This window comes from Notolabrus celidotus, chromosome 14 (genome assembly GCF_009762535.1).
Source record: "Notolabrus celidotus isolate fNotCel1 chromosome 14, fNotCel1.pri, whole genome shotgun sequence".
NCBI lineage: Eukaryota > Metazoa > Chordata > Actinopteri > Labriformes > Labridae > Notolabrus > Notolabrus celidotus.
In genome coordinates, this window is record NC_048285.1 from 7,892,446 (window position 1) to 7,911,378 (window position 18,933).

Genomic DNA, 18,933 nt, shown 5'->3' on the forward strand with positions numbered 1-18,933 from the left:
TTGTCCTATTGAAGTGAGAAGCTCTTAAATGAGATTAATTGTTGATAAAGCAGAATTGGGTTCAGTGATTGAATCCCCATGAAGGGAAGTGTTGTTGTCTGCTTTTCTTCTACCCAGCTGATAAACAGATCTAGTCTATTGTTGAGGGAGCACTTCTCATTACGGTCTGGATAGATTCAATGAGCTCATGTTTGCCATGGGAGAAGAGGCTTTTTGTTAAGCAAGGTCAGGCACAGAGCACCACTGCTTACCCCTCTATCCCTGTCTTTATCTGCACTCTCTTTTCCTCTCTCTTTCATCCACACACCTCTACCCATACACACACATGACAGCATTATTCATACACTCACTCCCATTCATGCTGTACCTGACATGGACTGTGAAACTAGAAAATTTGCACTCAGTTGGGTGCACACCTTTGCTGTGTGTGCATGTGAGTGGGGAACAACCTTCTCAATCTTTTCCTGTCCTCCATATTTTGGAATGGATGTCACATATTTTGGGCTGTTTGTGGTATGACAAAGGCAGTGGACCTGCAATGAGCAACCTAAGACTTTTTTCTAGAGTAGGTAAATGCAGAATTAGTGCAAAATGAAAAAAAAACAGTCAGGCGTGAATTTGCTAAAAAATTGATTGCGGCAGCTAATTGCAATAGCAAGAATTGTGCATCAACTGCCCACACTTTTCACAGCTCCAATTCACAATGCATATTACGGTATGATATTCCAACACACACATACCCAAAAAGTTCGGCAGCTCTGTGCCATTTGCTCTTGTTTTGCATCTGAATGTGCTGATCTGATGAGCTGTCGGCATCGTCACTCTCTGGTGCGCAGAGCCGCACTGAGCTGTGCTCTCTTTCTGATGGAGCTCATATTCGTCCACGTCAATGATGAACTGATTAGAGAGGGCAATTTTTGTGATGCCAAGTCATGCCAGATTTTTTACAAGTGTAACAGTTTCCAAGAAAGCTTCCTCAATGGAATGTACCAGCAAGAGCAGCTTGTCCTGACAAAACACTCACATTCTCATCATGCACAACGACCCACACAGTCTCCACATGTGTCCACATGGACATTACCATACGGACATCCCTTGATTCTTATAATAATAATAGTAGTAGTAATGTCACAGTGATATTAGCAGACTTTATCCACAGATATATTGTTATTTGGTCAGACAGAGGTGAAATTGTTGTCCGAATCAGTGTGTTGGCATCACTCATAATCTGCAGTGCAGCCACAATAAGCTCTGAACAGATGGTAAAAATATGACCTTAACTGCACTTGGCTGATGGTGCTGGAGTCTATAAATTATATGTTTTTGCAATGTGCTTCATTTGCATAGAAAGGGGGCAATTTTATCTGAAAATAATGCACAATGACTCATTTGAACAACAGACAAATATCACCAGCACAAAGAGACGCTCTTTGTTCTTGTGTCATTTAGGGATCATTTACCCCTTTGAACGTGCTTTGTGAAGAGGACAATATATGTTTGTGTCATTGCAAAAGGCGCATACTCCTTTGTGATTGAGGCTCTAAGTGTCTGTAAACTTTCTCAAGTGCATGGCTCTTTCTTGGCATGCAAATATGTGTGGAAATGCAGACAAAACAACAGCAGCGTGTGGCTCATGGATGTTGTCTGTCGTGGAAATAGGACTACAAACTAAAGCAAGTTGATCTGGTCTTATCAAAGGGATGAGAGGTGAGCAGTGAAAACTGGTATAAAACAGAGAGCCAAACATTATTTTCTCAACAGAGACAAAACAAGAGCACAAGATCGCTGAGCACAAAAGAGGAGCAGGCTACAGAAGAAAAAGCTCACACAAAACAACCAAAAACATCACTCCTGAAATGATAAACTCTTACTTATGTTGCATATCTACATGTAAGGTGTCTTTGGAATCATTGTGCATGGTAGCGTTCATGATATTATGCAAGGTGCACATGTTTGAAGGGATTTGTGGCCGGAATACCAAAGCCATGCCCTGTTCATGTCTCCATGACTCTGTACGATCATGACTGTTAAACTTAGTGAACGTAGCACCTACATGATTCATTTTGGATCACCTCCCCCGTGATACATATTTCCATACTTCTGTATTAAAACTTATAGAAGTCACAGCTCCATGTTGCACTTGAAGTGCTGTTTAGTGTACTTCAATTAGACACTTTTTTCTTATGAAAACAAAATGAGAAAGACAAGTTGTAATATGAATTATATAACACTACTCAGGGTTTCTTAGATGTTTCTTCTTATTTTGATTGTCCTTGTCGGTGCGATGTACATAACTTTTAACACCATGTCCTAATTAAGAGGTTACACTGCCCACACACAGATGAGGAAAGAAAGTGAATATAAACTTAAGTGTTGTTACTAACTTTATTCCAACAAGCAATTAGCAGCGATCTCTTTCAAACCACAAGTTTTCTAACCTCTTGTGACTTGTTCTGTTTGGGCTCTCAGGCAAAATGATTTGTTTGGACCTGCAGGCTACAGTGGGAAAGTTGTTAACAGTAGTTATCACAATACGCTCAGACAGCTTTTTGAAAAAAAATCATAACTGAAGGCTGATATCTGTTTTTACCGTCTGGTCTGGTTTTATGGTTACATTCAAGAACATCGCTTATTTTTCCTCCTCACTAATACGCTCACAAAGGTCTAAAGAGCTGAGGTAAAAGGTTGACTCACTGCAGACTTCAGAGCAGTGAACTACCAAACAATGATGGAGAAGGCACTTAAGAAATCTCAGAAATGTGTTTCTCATGAGAGAAATGTTTTGAGTGTTTATAAAATATGGTTGAACCGAAGCCTCCAGAGCAGCTTCAGTCCTACAGGGGATCACACAGGTAGAGTTCTACTGAGTGCAGAGTTCATACCCTGTTATTCTCAACCTTTCTTCACTCAGTCAGTGCCAGCTAATGCCCAGTTTGGAAGCTTTTGTTACACTCCAACAAACATTTTTATGTTATTTATTTTATTTGACCAGGTTTGTCCCGCTGAGATCAGAGATCTCTTTTACAAAGAGGCCCGGCAAAGAGAAGCAGCAATACAAATCTAATTAATAAAATCTACTGAAAGAGAAAAAAAGGTTTCAAATTGGAAATAAGTCACTAGATTTTTTCAACAAGCAGGTTCAGGAAACGTTAAAGCATTACCCTGACTACCTACTGGAGGAACAGGGGCTTTGTTGAGGTCATGAAGGTCCAAATTATTCCTCCCTTGCTTGTATTTTCTAACCATGAGCAGGGATTCAAACCAGACCCCTTCAAATCTTGACTTTGCTTTTCCTCCAGGCTGCTGCCTCCCTGAGGGGCTGTGTGACTCAGGGCCCCTCAAAAAAACTGCTTATGGACAGTGAAAAAAAGTGCTGACTTTCTGCACAGTTGTGAGCTTAAACAAGTGTGAGCTCCAATGTTCAGCCAGCCCAGTGGTGACTACACCTAATGAGGCTGGGCAGACACAGGCCAAGCTGTGCTCATGATGTTCTGGGCTCTGTGTGACAGCAGACTGATTTCAGACCAGCTGCTGATGGTGCTGATCGTAAACAAACAAGTGAACAGTGACAGTCAGCAGATCTGAGGCCTGCTGAGAGACGGATGAGCAGCTGTCTTCTCCTCCCTCCCAAAAGGCTGTGTTGGACTGAGCACACACTCTCACACACACACACACAATCACACACACACTCTCACATTTGCACTGCACAGGAGGATCAACTTGGGTTGCTCCGTCAAGAGCCTGTCACCACCTTACACTTCACTCCCACAATCAGCAGGCCTGTCAGCTACTCTCTGTCAATGACAGCCTGGCACACACACTGTTGTGTGTATGTGACTGTATATTTGTAAGCCTCCTGCCTAATCTACTCACCCACCCCTACTACCAAGAGTAACACTACTGAAGCACCAGTGTATCTCCCTCCACTCCCTCCTGAGAGGCAGAGATGTGTGTGCGTCATGCTGCGCTCTCTCGCTCCATGTCTCTTGCTCCATGTCTCTCGCTCCATGTCTCTCGCTCCATGTCTCTCGCTCCATGTCTCTCGCTCCATGTCTCTCGCTCCATGTCTCTCGCTCCATGTCTCTCGCTCCATGTCTCTCGCTCCATGTCTCTCGCTCCATGTCTCTCGCTCCATGTCTCTCGCTCCATGTCTCTCGCTCCATGTCTCTCGCTCCATGTCTCTCGCTCCATGTCTCTCCCCTGACAGAGGGAGATGAGGTGCAGGGAGGACAATTGAAGCGACTGTCACACACTGCCGATGGAAGAGATGGCATGATGATCGAAAGAGGAGGAGACAATGAGAGTGAGAATGAGGGAGAGGAAGACGGATCGACAGCTGAAGATGAATAGACGGAGGGTCGAACAGGTAGAGAGCATCCCAGACAAGGTGACAATCCTGGAGAGACTTTACTGAGTCGGGTCTTGGAGCATGGCCGACAGCGTCGAGGCTAGCGCAGGAGTGATGTCAAGGGCACTCAGCATCAAGCCTCTAAAAGGCTGCCCTGCCAAGCACTGTTGTAAAAAAGGTTATGACTTCAATATTCAGCCGGATCATATAGCGCAGGAGCTTGGGCTGCGGTCCAAATCAATTCATTTGGACAGATGTCTTGGTTGCAATGAAGCTGTTGGAGTAGATTCATTGCATGCAGTTTACAGTAAGCAGGCACTGTTATTTTTAACACCTTTAGGGTTTAGTGTGTTGCTCAAGGATACAGTGACAGTAAACAAAGTTGCTGATGGACAGCTAATTGGTGTTCAGGAACTTAAACCATTGTTATTTCACTTACAGGACATATTTGAAGCCGTTCAGCAGCAATGGTGCAGTATTGTGAGTAAGTCAAAGCGTCTGTATGACTTGAATTTGAATCAACAATGTCCTTCTACCTTTACAGCTTCTTCGCTGTGTGCCCAGATGTGCGTTTCCTTGCTTGAGTGGATACAAAGTTCACTCTGGCAGCTATTCCTGCAGTGAAAAATGACTGACAAACTCCATTACACCACAGAGGTGTGATCTCAAATGCATAATTAAACATTCATTAACTACTGGAGTAACTATAACTAATGATAGGACTGATTGCACATGTAATGAAATTGGTCATTTGCATACTAAAACACAGCTCTGTTCTGCCCCTCTCCATCTCTTGCCTCCTTTCTTCAGTCTTTTCCTCTCTCCTTTCCTGGGGATCACATAACTTCGGGATGTATTTTCTATACTTGTCAGACTTCTATTTTGGTGGTCCGAGAGGCATGTAGTGAATGATTACCTGCTTGACCAGCCGCTTATTTCCTCCCCCCATCGTGCACAATGGGGTGCTGCCATTGTCCTTGCCTCTCACCACCCAGGGGCCCCAGTCTACTAGCTCAAGCAACAATTCTGGGAGAGTTAAAAAGAAATACAGGAGTGGACTCAAGCTGGGAACCAGTAACTGAAAGAGATCAACACCAACATGCTTGCAGTCACTTGAGATTTTGCACACATATAGTGTATTCACACTCACTGTTTCACACACATTCTGTACTTTTCCTCAGCCGTCTCTTTTAACTTCTTCCCTTTCTCACATCCTGCTGATCATTCCTTCACCTCTGCTCCGCTCCCCGCCCCTCCGTGCTCTATTGATCATTCGCTTCACAAGTCTGAGCAATGAGTTATTGAGTCGATATTCACAGAGGCGCCCACACAGAGGCTGAACAAAAAGTGTTTTGATGAAAAGTACAAGAGCTACAAGATACGTGCTACCTATAGAATAGCCCAAGCTGAGACACAGGTACAAAACATGTCACATTGCTTTTAAAGACAATACGAGACTGCAAGTCAGATCTTCAAAGTTTCTTTTTGCCTTTTGTGACTCCAGTCTGAGGAAACAATTTAATGAGGCCCCTGCGAAATGAGACACAAAATGGATGTGTTTGTTTGTTTGTTTTGTAGTCTTTGAGCTCTTTCTTTACTCGGCTAAATGGAGTCCTAAATACAGATAGTGCCAAAGTTTATTAAATGATAGAATCACTGCTGTACACGAATGACAGTGATGAGGAGAGTGAAGATAAAGCTGTAGATGCATATCTTTTCTGACTGTCAGGGTTACATGCAGAGGTTTTCTTCAGACACCCCAACCTTTTCTTGCTCAGTCAAGATGCTCGAGTGTCACTACGACTCCTCTTTGACTTCCATCATATTTTTCTATGACCATGAGAGGGCTCTTTCTAATCATGCACACCACAGACTGTTTTCAGGTGCGTCTGGAGTTTGGAATTTTGACTCTTAGCATCTTATCCCTCTACTGCAGGTTGTTGCAACATGGGAACAGTTATTATATCTAAATTTTACGCACAGACAGTTATATAAAATCCAGGTTATGCTGTGTTTTTTCAGAAAAGGGGGGCTTTTACTCTGAAAGACTAGTAATCATTACATAACCAGGAAATTATGTCACACTTGGACACACATGGACTTGTGACACCAAGAGGTTCATGATCTGGGGTCTCCTAACATTATTTAATTCAGGAAAACAATTGAAACACTATCTGAGGCATGTTAACTTTCAATTGACTCCAATTTAACCTCGTTCCTCTGCATTGTTGTCGTTTCCTGATAGGACCAAGACCCGTAACACCTGAAAGCATCCCTAATATGAATACAAATGTACATAAAATGAAGTCACAATTCATTTAGGGACATAATCTTACTGATCTATTAACATCGGGTTAGGAGAGATATAATTGAGTACGATCTGTCCTCCCCCTCCTCTCTCGCAATCAGGGTTAGATAGTTACACTTGATGCCTCAACAGCAGGGTGCCAAAAAGTAGGACAGTACAGATTAGTTATTTGGTACCTTTCCCAACTTTTGAGAATGGAAACACCAACAATTGCATACTGTACCATAACAACCAGACTATTCAGTGGAAGCGCAGCTTTAGTCACTGACATATCAACACCTGTGTGGACTGATTGGTGGGGGTTGAGGGAAAGCTGCAGAGATTGAATACAATTGCAAGGTCCCGAGGAACGGACTGAGGGGGGTTGAATATGTGTGAATTTACTGAATTGCAACCTCCAGTAGGAGTCTGTATAAGATGCAAACTTGCTTCACAATTGATTCTACCTGGGTTAAGTTTCACAAAGAGTGTGTAAAGGTGTGATAAATTTAACATTTCACCCTGTTTATTTCAGGCTAATACCTGATTGTAGTTATTGTTGTGCCTCTGCTTGTTATCTGCTTTGGCAACACAAGCCTAACAACAAACAAACCCTTTGGGCGAACTGGTGCATGTCTGACTTTAATGAGCACCTTGTTTGCTCTGACCACTAACATCCACATTCTGACTCATAATGAAGTATCTCCAGCGTCATTGTCATCTTAAATCATGCTCAGTGGGTTGTAATATTTTCCAGCCACAGTTATCCTCATTTCATCAAATGGCACTCTGCAAGTTCAATGATCTGTGTCTCAGGAAGCTCTAACAATGTATTATGAGACTCCTGGAAGATATTTGCAACGCATTCCCACAATCCCTTAATTACAAACATGTCTCAGTGGGTGCAAGCAATAATCTGTCAGACTTATTGTCTCAGTGATGAACATAAGCATCGTGTACGATGGATTCTAATTTGTAAAGATGTATATATACACAATCAGCTCTCTTTATCTATGCCATTTTGTTGTTAAGAAACCTGACCTGTCAGTTATAATCTAATTAGCATGGTGATAACAAAGCGACAGGGGTAACAATAACAGAAATAAGAACATGCAGAGCTGAGAATAAGCACTTTCAGCTTGAATGGCCCTGTTGAAACAGACGACTGCAGTAATCAGTGCGGACACCCTGAGAAATCTTGCTATTAACTCCCATAAACAAATCCTAGCATGGCATACCAATTTAGACAGGGTGCTGAAAACACTCCACTCCAGCGTTGGAGGCATCATCTGTTGCTAAGGTTATTTTAATTGTGTGGGATTGTTTCAGGTTTTACTGAGCCCCTGAGAAAAAGAAGTTCTACAGACAAAACTTTACAAAAAACAAAGCCCAGAGGTAACTTGTTTCAGTGTGCAGGTGGATGACTTTCCAGGTTGTAAGTTTAAGTTGTTTCAGTCTGTGCTTTTACTGCCTGTTTAGTTTGATTTCAAGCAAACGTATAATGCCTGCTCCTTGCTGGTGCTGTAGTGCTTTGAGTTTCAAAACAGTGGAAAACATAATGAAACCCTGGTATTGCCTGTTGTATTTCACATGCTGTGCTGTTGTTTTCATGTGGAAAACAGAAGCCCTTTTAACACAGATTCTGCAACAGCACTGTAACAAAACTCAGCAGTTACTACGCTTTTATAATTTCAAATTGTTTATGAAGACTGTATACATCCACAGAGATCTCAACTCTGCCTTCTTCAATTGTGAGGCCTAAAAAAACCAATACCCCCTACAGTGGGTGCTGACATCTTGCACTGTTGAGCTGAGCAAAGCAGGGATGTCTCAGAGTGGCAGTATTGATGCCCAGCCCTCATCTCTTACTAAAACACACATTTAACTTAATGATAATATGGAAAAGTTCCAAAGGTAACAGATTCCTGTGTCATTCTGAAGCACACATTAGCTGCGACAGACAAAGAGGTGGAGCTGAGGTTGGCCGTAAGCCTCCCAGCAAACAGTTTCATCATGCAAGTCACGTAACTTATAATTAGTCACATCTATGCATAAATCCACGCAACAAAGAAATGGCAACATTTTTCTGTGCAGTGGGCAGTTTTCTTTTGATACGTGTAATTATTTCTTAAAGCGAAGACAGTTATTGTACTAAATGTAAACAACAAAATCCAGTAAAATAATGACAGTAAAATAAGGAACCATAAAACAAATCAACATTTCAGGTAGAGGCTGAGCTTGCACATAGCTGGTTCAGAGTGCTGCATACATTAAAATGAGAGTATCCGTTGTGTGAGACATGGGAGTAAAAAAGGCATCTTATATGCTAGTGGTATAGACATGAGGTGAGAAGGCTACAGGTTCAAAAAATAAATCAATAATTAAAAGAACTGCAGTCCTATCAACCACTCATTACAGATCCCCAGGTGAGCACAAGTATATTGACAAGGTATCTCTCCTACATTAGCTGCTCTGCATTGGTTATGTGCAAACTATTGGATAGAATTAAAAATCCTCTCATCTGAAGCTTACTTATAATAATGTGTCCTTTAAAGAATGCTGAAAACCGGTTGCAACAAAAAGTTTGAGCACAATGAATCTCTCACTATTTACAGCAGAGCTACAAAGTGCAATGTGAAATGTGTGTATGACTGCATTCAGAAACCCAGGAGTTGAAGCCTTAGCAGCTCTCTGCACTGACACAATCCAAGTAGCAAGCTTAATTTAGTCCTCCTGTGCTTTATGAACAAAATATCTAAAATTGGGCAATATCACTGAGGCAGTGGACTACCATTTGGCTAAAGACATGGTACCTGTTGCAACTGTGGAACAAGACAACTTTATACAACTATTAACAACAATTGACCCACGGTGCCAGTTTCCCAGACGCAATTACTTTGCAAGAGAAGTCAAGAGAAGAACTGCCAATATGTACTCTGAAGTCAGAGAGAGCCTCACTGCATGACTCACTAAAGTGTCTCAAGTCACGGCGACCACTGATATGTGGTCCAGCAGGAACTGTGAGTGTGACAGTGCATTTCATGGAAGACTGGGAGATGAAAAGTGCCTGTCCCCAAACCAGATACTTTCCCTAAGATCACATAGGGATACCCTCACAAGCTAAAGGCTCAAGTAATGTTGTCAGAGCGGTGCAACTCAACACGTGGCAGAGTTTGCAGCGTTCTGTTTCAGACTTCATCTGGCTAGTGGTGACTGCAGTGTTGAATGAACAGTGAGTAACATTTGCAGTCACATGCTAATTGTCCACAACATAATCTATTTTAAAGTGTTATGGCTTAATGGGAAATATACAGTATATCATATATCCCCATATGATTTAATTAGTGAAAGAATATCCAGATGTGATTTTTGGTCTATATTTCACAGTCCTGATCATGACCCAGATAACAACAACAACAGCATCAAAAACACTAAGCTGGGAGGATAGATTGAAGCTGTGTGGGAACTACAGCTTCTATTTCCTTGTGGAATAGAGTAAATTTCCCCTTGGGTCTCTCTATATGCGTTAAAGTGTCAACCTGTCTTCACTCCTCAAACAGAAAGACAGTGTTTGATCTACTGTCAAGGCCATGCAAATTGGTTTTCCTTAAATAATCTGCAGTTAAGTATTTTCAGTTGAAAAGACGAACCGTGTTTCATCTGTCTGACGGATCAACATCTCAGAGAAACCGTGTGACCCCAGGGAATATAAAGCCAGCCAATGCATTTGCATTCATGTACATTTGATGAAAAATAAGTTATTTTAGCTTTTGTGCTGGTGACTTATCAGTTTAAATATTTTACTGTTAATCATAAAAAATCTTCAAAAACACTACACCAGGATGGTGTTTTCAGTTTCAAGAGTCAATGGCTCTTTCATTTCAAAAGCTTTGGGAACAATCTTTTACAATTCATTTTAATGTTCTTGTTTTCATTTTGATTTCACCATCTTGTTTTGCATTTTAACACAGGCCTCTACGGTCTCCCATAGTCTTTTGAGGAATCTGGTGGGCTGTTTTTTCTTGTGGCTTGAAGAACATTTATGAAATGTTTATGTTGGTAACTAGTGGTACTCTTTCACTGCTTTTGACAGCAAGTTTCTGACAACTTGAGTATGGACATTTACTGAATGAAGTGAGTCTGGCAAGATCCCATGATTAATTATCGTTAAGAATTAGGATTGAATGAGGATGAATAAAATTATTCACACAGTGATCAAGATTACACTACAAGGGACAAATATAGCCTCCAGTGGATCTGAGTGCAAATCATTTTTTTCACATTTTGGGTACATCACTGGCATCAGAGCACAGGTTTTGGTGCATTTATGAAAGGATGAGCTTTGTCAGATTTATCAATGGCATCTATGATTTATATATGAATCAAAGTCAAGTCATACATTTGAAGCTAATTCTTTACCGACATCAGCATAGATTGTATAGAAGATGGAAATTGTGATGTTGCTGATTTCTGGATATATGTTTTGAAGCCAGACAATGGCATGCACCATATTGGAATAGCTGGCTTAACCTATCTCTTGATCAACCTAGAAACATGCAAAGAGGAGGAATAACTGCAACATGCCCTCTTGTCAGTCAAGATAAAGGGTAAGAGTTACATATACTTTAGCATATGTAACTCTTACCGTTTATCTTATCTTGATAGATGTATGGTAACGAATAAAATCAGCCCCAAACAGTGTGTAGGAATGGGGAATGGATGAATGAGCTACGTACCAGGCTGTAATCTTGTTGAATTTTGTTGTAAATTTGAGCATTTTATGTTATCAATGGACGATAAGTGATTGAAAAAGTGAGCTACTTATGTCTCATGAACTACTAATAATCAGGATCGTATAATCCCTGTAAAAACAAGATTGTAGCCATATGACCACTCAAGGCTTAAGCTTGATCATCCGACTGTCAAATTGAAACTTCACCCGCTCTGAATAAAAGACTTGAGTCTCGACTTGGACAGGCATTTTGTGACTCATGAACATCTGCGGCTCCAACAAAAAATTGAAAGCCTCACTAGCAGAGCGAAGCGACGTTACCGCCCAGGCAGGCAAAGGCGTGAAGCGGTGAGACCACAGGCTGCCAGACATCATTATCTCTCTCAGCAGTCCCACTCACGCTCTCAAACTGGGTTAGACTTATGGATTCTGGGGGACGAAAGACACTCGCAAAACAACAATAACAGAAACAAGAGCGCCAGTGTGTTTGCAAATGACACAGAACACCCATCTCAGAAGGCATGTGTGTCTGCTTTGTTTTACAGGATCCAATTGGAACAGGATTTTCCTTCACACTGCTTTACTTTCACCGTTCAGTGTCTTATAGTTTAGAACAAAGACTTGTCAAAGGTGGTCTGCCCACAACTTCTTCAATGAGGGGATAACGAAAAGAAAAGCTATTCTATGAAAGAAACAGCATAGAACTTGGACTGGTGTAGAACCAAGGCCCAGGCTCTTGCTAGCTTGAAAAATCTACCACTGGATATTTATTTTCCCTGTCCTCTGTCCACATCTCCTTCCATTTAACTGGAACAAAAGTCTATTTAAACCTACAAAGGAGCTTTACAGACACTAACTATGTTAACCATCTGAACCTTGAGGGCTCCTCTCCTGTCTCACAGAGAAGAAAATGAAGGGAAGCTTTCAATTTTTTCCCCTGAGCTCTGTAAAGCAGCCAGTCAGATCCACATGGCTGGAAGGATTAGGCTTAACAAATCACCTTCCTTTACTTTAATGCAAACAGACAAAAGAAGCAAATACACAGATCCAACTTGTTCAGCTTCCAGGAGAGAGAAAAAAGACGTTTTTGATGAAACATGGCTGGAGTACTAAAAAAGAAGCCTGACACAGTAATTGATAAAGACACACAAATAGAACTGCTTTCAATCAGCCCAAGGTTGTTATCAAAGTGAGATATTGTCAACACGGGCATCTCCATCCATCACGCAACAAGCTTATCAGTGGTGGGAGACATTAGTCTTTGCTCTGAGATTGAATTTCATTCAGAAAGCAAAACTATCCTCACAATCTGAGGACACATAGATGGAGGATATACCAAAACATGAAACATGCTCACTATGATAGTCTGTGCTGGCATAAACACTGCTAGTAGAAGCTCTTATTTATCATGCCACTGCTGTAGGAAATGGAAATAGTGGCGTGATGTTTGTAGAAAGTCGCAACAAATATTTCTCCAGAAATCTGGATGGTATCTGTATCTCTTCACCCTCAAAGCAGGGTTTGGATGCTACATGGTGCCTTAGAGATTGCATGCACCAAATCAAATGCACTACAACAAAAAAACAACAACAACCTAAGAAAGTAGGCATGTTTCAGACCATTAACGAGGTATCTTGAATGACTTGAACCTAAATGAGCACTGATTAGATGAATCTTACCTGAAGGGTTGAGCAGCCGCCAGGTGATTGCAGGATCCGGCCTGCCGCTGGCCAAACAGCTGAGCGTCACGTTACTGCCTTCATTCACTATGATGTCTTCTGACACCTTGTAGATGTTGGCTGGAACTGAAGACAGAAGAGAAATGACATCAAGGTAAATGAGATGTTTGTGATTTTATGAGCAGAGTATCTTTTATGTCACACTGACGAAATCAACATAACATGGAAGCAATATTCCTCCAGGGCTAGAAAATATATTACTTTTTCAACTATTGTGATTGACCCACAGCAGGTCATGCAGCAACTTCTATGGTGCCAACACATAACAGAAACCCATGACAACATAGTCTATTGCAGTTTTGAGCTATAAAACAATTTTAATGACAGACCCTCACTAGAGCACTGAGTGAGCTGTCGGCTATGTACTCTTCCTGTAAATCAGCGTCTCTATGTCATAAATGGTTAAAGCTGTGGCTGCATATGGAGGCTGTTAACATAATGAACGTTCTGCAGCATGTTAACCTGGAGTGGCTAAACCTGCAACCGAGTCATGTAAGTCTTGGCAGTGCAAAACGGTGAAGCTGTCATTACAGAAATTAACTTCTCAAAGGCTTGACAAGCTGATTTGTGTTTCATTAGAAACAGTCGGTATAACCCAACCACAACACAAGTTTATGTACAATTTAAAGAATGAGCAAGATAATCATCTTTAGTGTCAATTCAGTCTTTTGTACATGACCTGCAGATAATAGAAATGTTGTTTTACAAAACCCCACTAACAGTAAACAACAGACAACAATGTAAGAAGACAAAGACAAACATTTAACAGACCAAACAACAGATATAACAGCAATTAAAGACAGTAGTGCTACTTGTCAGTCTATAATAGTATTGCAGCAGTCATAGAATAGTAGTTGTGTTTGAATAAAAGTGCAAATGCATGGAATGCATGATTTTGGAGACTTAGTGTCCAGCCTTGATGGAAGAGTTTAACAGTCAGCTCAGTGAATGAAACTGTTTTGTAATCTGGTGTCAGGGTTTAGACACTTTAGTATCTCTTCCGAGATAGCAGGAAGCTGAGAAGCTGCTTCAGAGGGTGAGTGTAACTCCTCACATTTCTGGTTGCTTTGCCAATGAGGTGGGTTCTGTGTCCATGGGAGTGCTGTGAGAGGTAACCAGAGATGTTGCTGAACATGTTCACTGTACACTACAAAGTCTTCTGCTCAGTGACTGTGCTGCTCTCAAATTGCAGTGATGCAGCTGTTTATAACACTCTCAATAGTTGTGGAATATACAAGGAAATTGTTGTGTCATCTGTGCCCACATCAGAGCCGATGTCAGAGAGTAGAAAGCTTTGTAAGAGCAAGAAACAACTTCTGATGTGGAAAAATTAAGCCAAATAGTGCAATTGCAAACAAATGCAGTTCCTGAAGTGTCCACTTGAGACTGGCTGCAAAAGCCAAGGAAACCCCATTAGGTCCCATATTAAAATAATTATTTTTACAGCAGTACTATACATGTTTACAGTCTGGTACAAGAAATGCTTTTGGTTATGCAGCTCATTTCTTTACTTGTACACACTGCACTTGGGATGGAATTAAATCCCTCATCTCTTTTGAAGATATGAAGACTAAGAGGTAAGCATAGATTTGTGTAACTAGGGCCATGGAAATATTTATCTCACAAATAAGACATCAAAATGGCAGTTTATCTAATATTTCCTCAATTGAGCTTTCTTTTTAACGCTCAAGAAAATAAAAAGCAACCTCAAGGAAATAAACAGAGACCTTTCTATTAAAAATCCTAGCTATTCAACCATGCCAGCTACTTGACTCCTACACCACTGTTTGCCATCTTTTTATAGAAGCAACTGGCTACAACCAAAGGTTAAATGCAAACACAAGCTGACCTTGATTCTCTCAGTGAAAAGAAAAGTTGAGGAAAGCTTTGGAGAACTGTTTTCTCCTTTTGCTTTAAGCCCTCAGAGGCACTTACAGTAAACTTTCTCAACCAAGGATCCAAATAAGCAATTTAATCTCCTGCCCCGGGACCTGAGCTCATGAAAACAGATTGCCTCTCTTGTCATACCGGGACCCACCAGACGCTTGGCACTGATTCCGAGTTCAGAGACATACTTGCAAAGAAGCAGGCTCTAAAGTACAACCAAAATTTAAGAGTGAAATAAAGAATCTTTTATGTGTGTGTGTATCTGTGACACTGACGTTCAAAGTAACACGGAGCTGCTTTAACTCGACACAGCGCTTAATGATCATCCTGCTCTGCTATCACCATCTTCTCCTCCCTCCTTTGCTCTCACTCCCACACAAACAGACAAGAAACTAGAGGCCGGGAGGGGGAGGGAGGGGGGAGGGGGGGGGGGGGGCTTAACTCTGGCAGAAAACAACTCAGATGAATTAAAGAGATACAGTCGGCTTTAAAGCGAGTCAGCAGCAAAGATGCAATCAATCATGAAGATGCAGAGGGCATACATCACTGTTTTCACAAACTGCTGGTGAAGTTGTTGGGATAAAGTATGGTATATACAGATGCGAGGGCAGAAATACAAATAATGATTGATGACTTTGGAATATGATGAATGATAGTGCATGCATAAAGCAGCCAAATGAAGAAGAGTAACTTTTTCTAACCTGTGATAGATTCTGATTTGAGAGATGCATGTATTTCCTCCTGTCAGGTCACATTTACATTTTACTTTACTCTGTGAAACTCACACTATTATTCCCAGGTTTGAGCATGAACCTTTAGACGTATCAGTATTAATTGATTATGAACATATTATTATGTGTGGGAGTGTATTTAAGGATAAATATTTTATATGAGTACTTAATTAAATCCTACAAAATTAGTAAGACATCGATTAGGGCTATTAACTTTAAAATTGTATTATCACGATTAATCTCAGAATTTCAATGGTTAATTGGAATTAATAATTGCATGGTTGAACTCACATAATTTTTTAATTTTAAAAACAGTTTTATGCCTTAATGAACAATGTTAAAAAAAACTCAGTGTCTTGATTTGGGAATCAAATGAATGCTACTGATTTTGAGTCAATTATTTCTGTTATTAACCACATTAAACTTCACCTTTACATTATCAATAGGGTCAAAACATTTGCATTTTCAGTTGACATTTTGTAAGGATGCATAATATAAGTGTTGAACCTGATTATGGTCTTCTATCTAATAACTTTTAAATCCCGTTGACATGTTCTTTTCACTTAACCAGCCCTAATAATACTACCAACGCCCACGCTGTGTTCTGTTAAGTCTGCTTCCTGGTTGTTTTCTTCAATTCAGTAGATGTTATTTCATTCAGCTCCTTGTGTCTTTTAACCTCCACTGCTGTTACTGCTCTGTTTTTCTCCTCTCTCTTTTTTTATTTTTTTAGAAATGACTATCGACTGATATTAAGCTATTAACAATAATCTAAATAATTTGTGCTGTACAATAAAATTGAAGAGGAAATATCCTTTAAATAGTTTAGCGGATCATTGGGACGGTTTTCAACATTTCTGCCACAGTGTCGACAGGCAGTGGCGAGATGTGTTTGACTCCTTTCTGTGAATTGTTTTGATATGATTTGTGAGAAATCCGTACCTGCCGTTCAGGCTCCAACATTATGATAATCTTTTCAGACTATTCTTTAGAAAATGCAAAACTAATATGTAGAGGTGTGCATAAATACGAGTAGAGTCAGAATAAATTCCTTCTTAATTGTCAGTGAGCATGTAGGATAAAATTCACATCACATCACTTAGATAAAGTCAAATTTTACAATGTGTATTTGCTGAGTTGTCTATTTTTAAGATAAAGGTTGCACCAGAATGTCTTTAACTTGCAGATGCATGGCAGAGCAACAGACTTTGATTGCCATCATTAAAATAATAGAAATAATACACTCTACCTTCATTTTCTCCACCTTTATTATCCTTCCAAATCGTTAAAAAAGAGAATGAAAAGCAAAAAGCTCATGTGTTACTTGCTTAAAAGTTTAAACAGCAGCACAATCTGTAGCAGCAGCCGTTGTGGGACATAACAGACACTCCTAGCGCTCAACAACTGCTGTCAATTTGTCTATAAAAAGGGCTTTTAAAACCCAACTGCTCCATTAAAGTAACTCTGTGGCCCTACAAAAGAGGGTGCTTTAGAAGTACACAGGGGTATTATCCTTGCCAGTGGGCGCTGTAGCCTCCTCTCTCACTGAGCTGTGCTTCAAGCCTTTAAATCTGGAGCCTTTCTGCGGTCGCTTTAAACATTTATCTTGATTTACACACAAACAAATCTGTATTTGCTTATCTGACTGGGTTTATATATAACAAAAACACATATGGAAAATCTATACTCAAATCATTTAAGAGTTCCAAGTTGTAAACACATTTGTGAGACTGCATCATGAGGGAATTCATCTGCGATCCAAATCTGATAGGAGTCGCTGTGTTGAAATTGAAATAAAGCTGCCTCACTCCTTCATATCGACCATGTTTTCTAAGAAACAATATTTCACCATTTGTCTCTTTCAGATTGTTTCTCCAGCAAGGGTATTATTGAAGCTTTGTCTCTGTGCAGCATTTCTAACAGCCTAACATCTCTCCCTCTCATTGTCACACACACACACACGTTTCCCCAAAGTAACCCATCTCTCTAATACCAACTGACAAGACTTTCACAATCATGTCAAACAACATTTTAAATGAAGTCATACAGAGTTATTGCTGTAGCCAAATGACCAAACCGAAATGAAGATGTGTTCACCAGATATGGGAGATGGAATAGCCACGCTGAGGCACTCGATTGAGGTGACAAAGAATCCAATTGGCTTTTTTCCCGCCCTTGAAAAACAACTAAAGCTGGGTTGGAAAGTTGATTGGTTGAAAGGATGGGTGCCGGAGAATTAATTCCAGCACAGCATTGATAAAAATGGATCGGGTAGGAACAATTGCTCATACTCTGATAACCCTGCCACCTCTGGGGACATGGAAGATGAGGAGGAAAAAAGGGGAGGAAGACAGTAGTGAAGAAAAGGAGTTTGAATGACATTTCAGCTCGCAGCATCGCGTGCGCCGTCCAGCTGCCGGCGGTGAAGGGGGGAGACAGGGGAAGAAGAGAATGAATAGTAATCTTAGTCATAGGTCAACCTTCGAGGAACAATGTTGGAAAGGGCAGCTCTTTGAAAAGCACTTTACCTCAGCTGCTGCAGGATGAATGAATTCCTTAGAGATACAATGCACTATCTGCTAATGTTTTCCTTATGGCTGGGAGTATGTGAATTATGGTATCAATTTAGGCATGGGCTAAAAAAAAATAACACCCACTTTCAACATCAGGTTGTGTACATAAGAAAGATGTATGCTGTAAGGGTACATCTTATTTCACATGTATACTCTCAGGGCATGAATCACAGAAGGATTGTGGAGCTAAACCTGAGAAAAAAAGACACCATCCAATTCACAGGGTACATGCAAAGGATTTTACTGCTCTGTAGAACAAGTAGTGTCTCTGTACACTGGTGTTTGTACATTCATATGGTCCATTATGCATTAATTTGGGGCCAAATCGACCACTTTCTATGGATGATGTAGGTGAACTGAGATTATTGGCTAAGTTTATGAGGTAACGTGTTGCTCCACCCTTGTCTTGCTAGCTGCTCTTGCTGGCTTGCTCCTGGGAGGAAACAATGTTACCAAAGATGAAATTTGCATTACGTCATGAGTCTCTTTCATGATAAACTGGTAAGAAGTGTCCCCTCTCCATTGGGTTCTTCATCATCTATATGAGGACAGATTTGAGCTCCATTAGGCTGAAAGCAAACAAGGCACCTCCTCACAGCAGAGACTGGAAATGCCAACTGCTCATCTCCACATCCA

General features: G+C 40.7%; 1 protein-coding gene across 8 annotated transcripts in view; it reads right to left on the bottom strand.

Moving 5' to 3' along the window:
- lsamp (limbic system associated membrane protein) overlaps positions 1 to 18,933 on the bottom strand; it is an 899,933-nt gene that overhangs the window by 32,872 nt on the left and 848,128 nt on the right. For all 8 annotated transcript variants that reach the window (XM_034701360.1, XM_034701352.1, XM_034701359.1 and 5 more), the window contains one exon: positions 13,047 to 13,172. In XM_034701360.1, the coding sequence (XP_034557251.1) occupies positions 13,047 to 13,172 (126 nt within the window). The remainder of the gene's footprint in view (positions 1 to 13,046; positions 13,173 to 18,933) is intronic.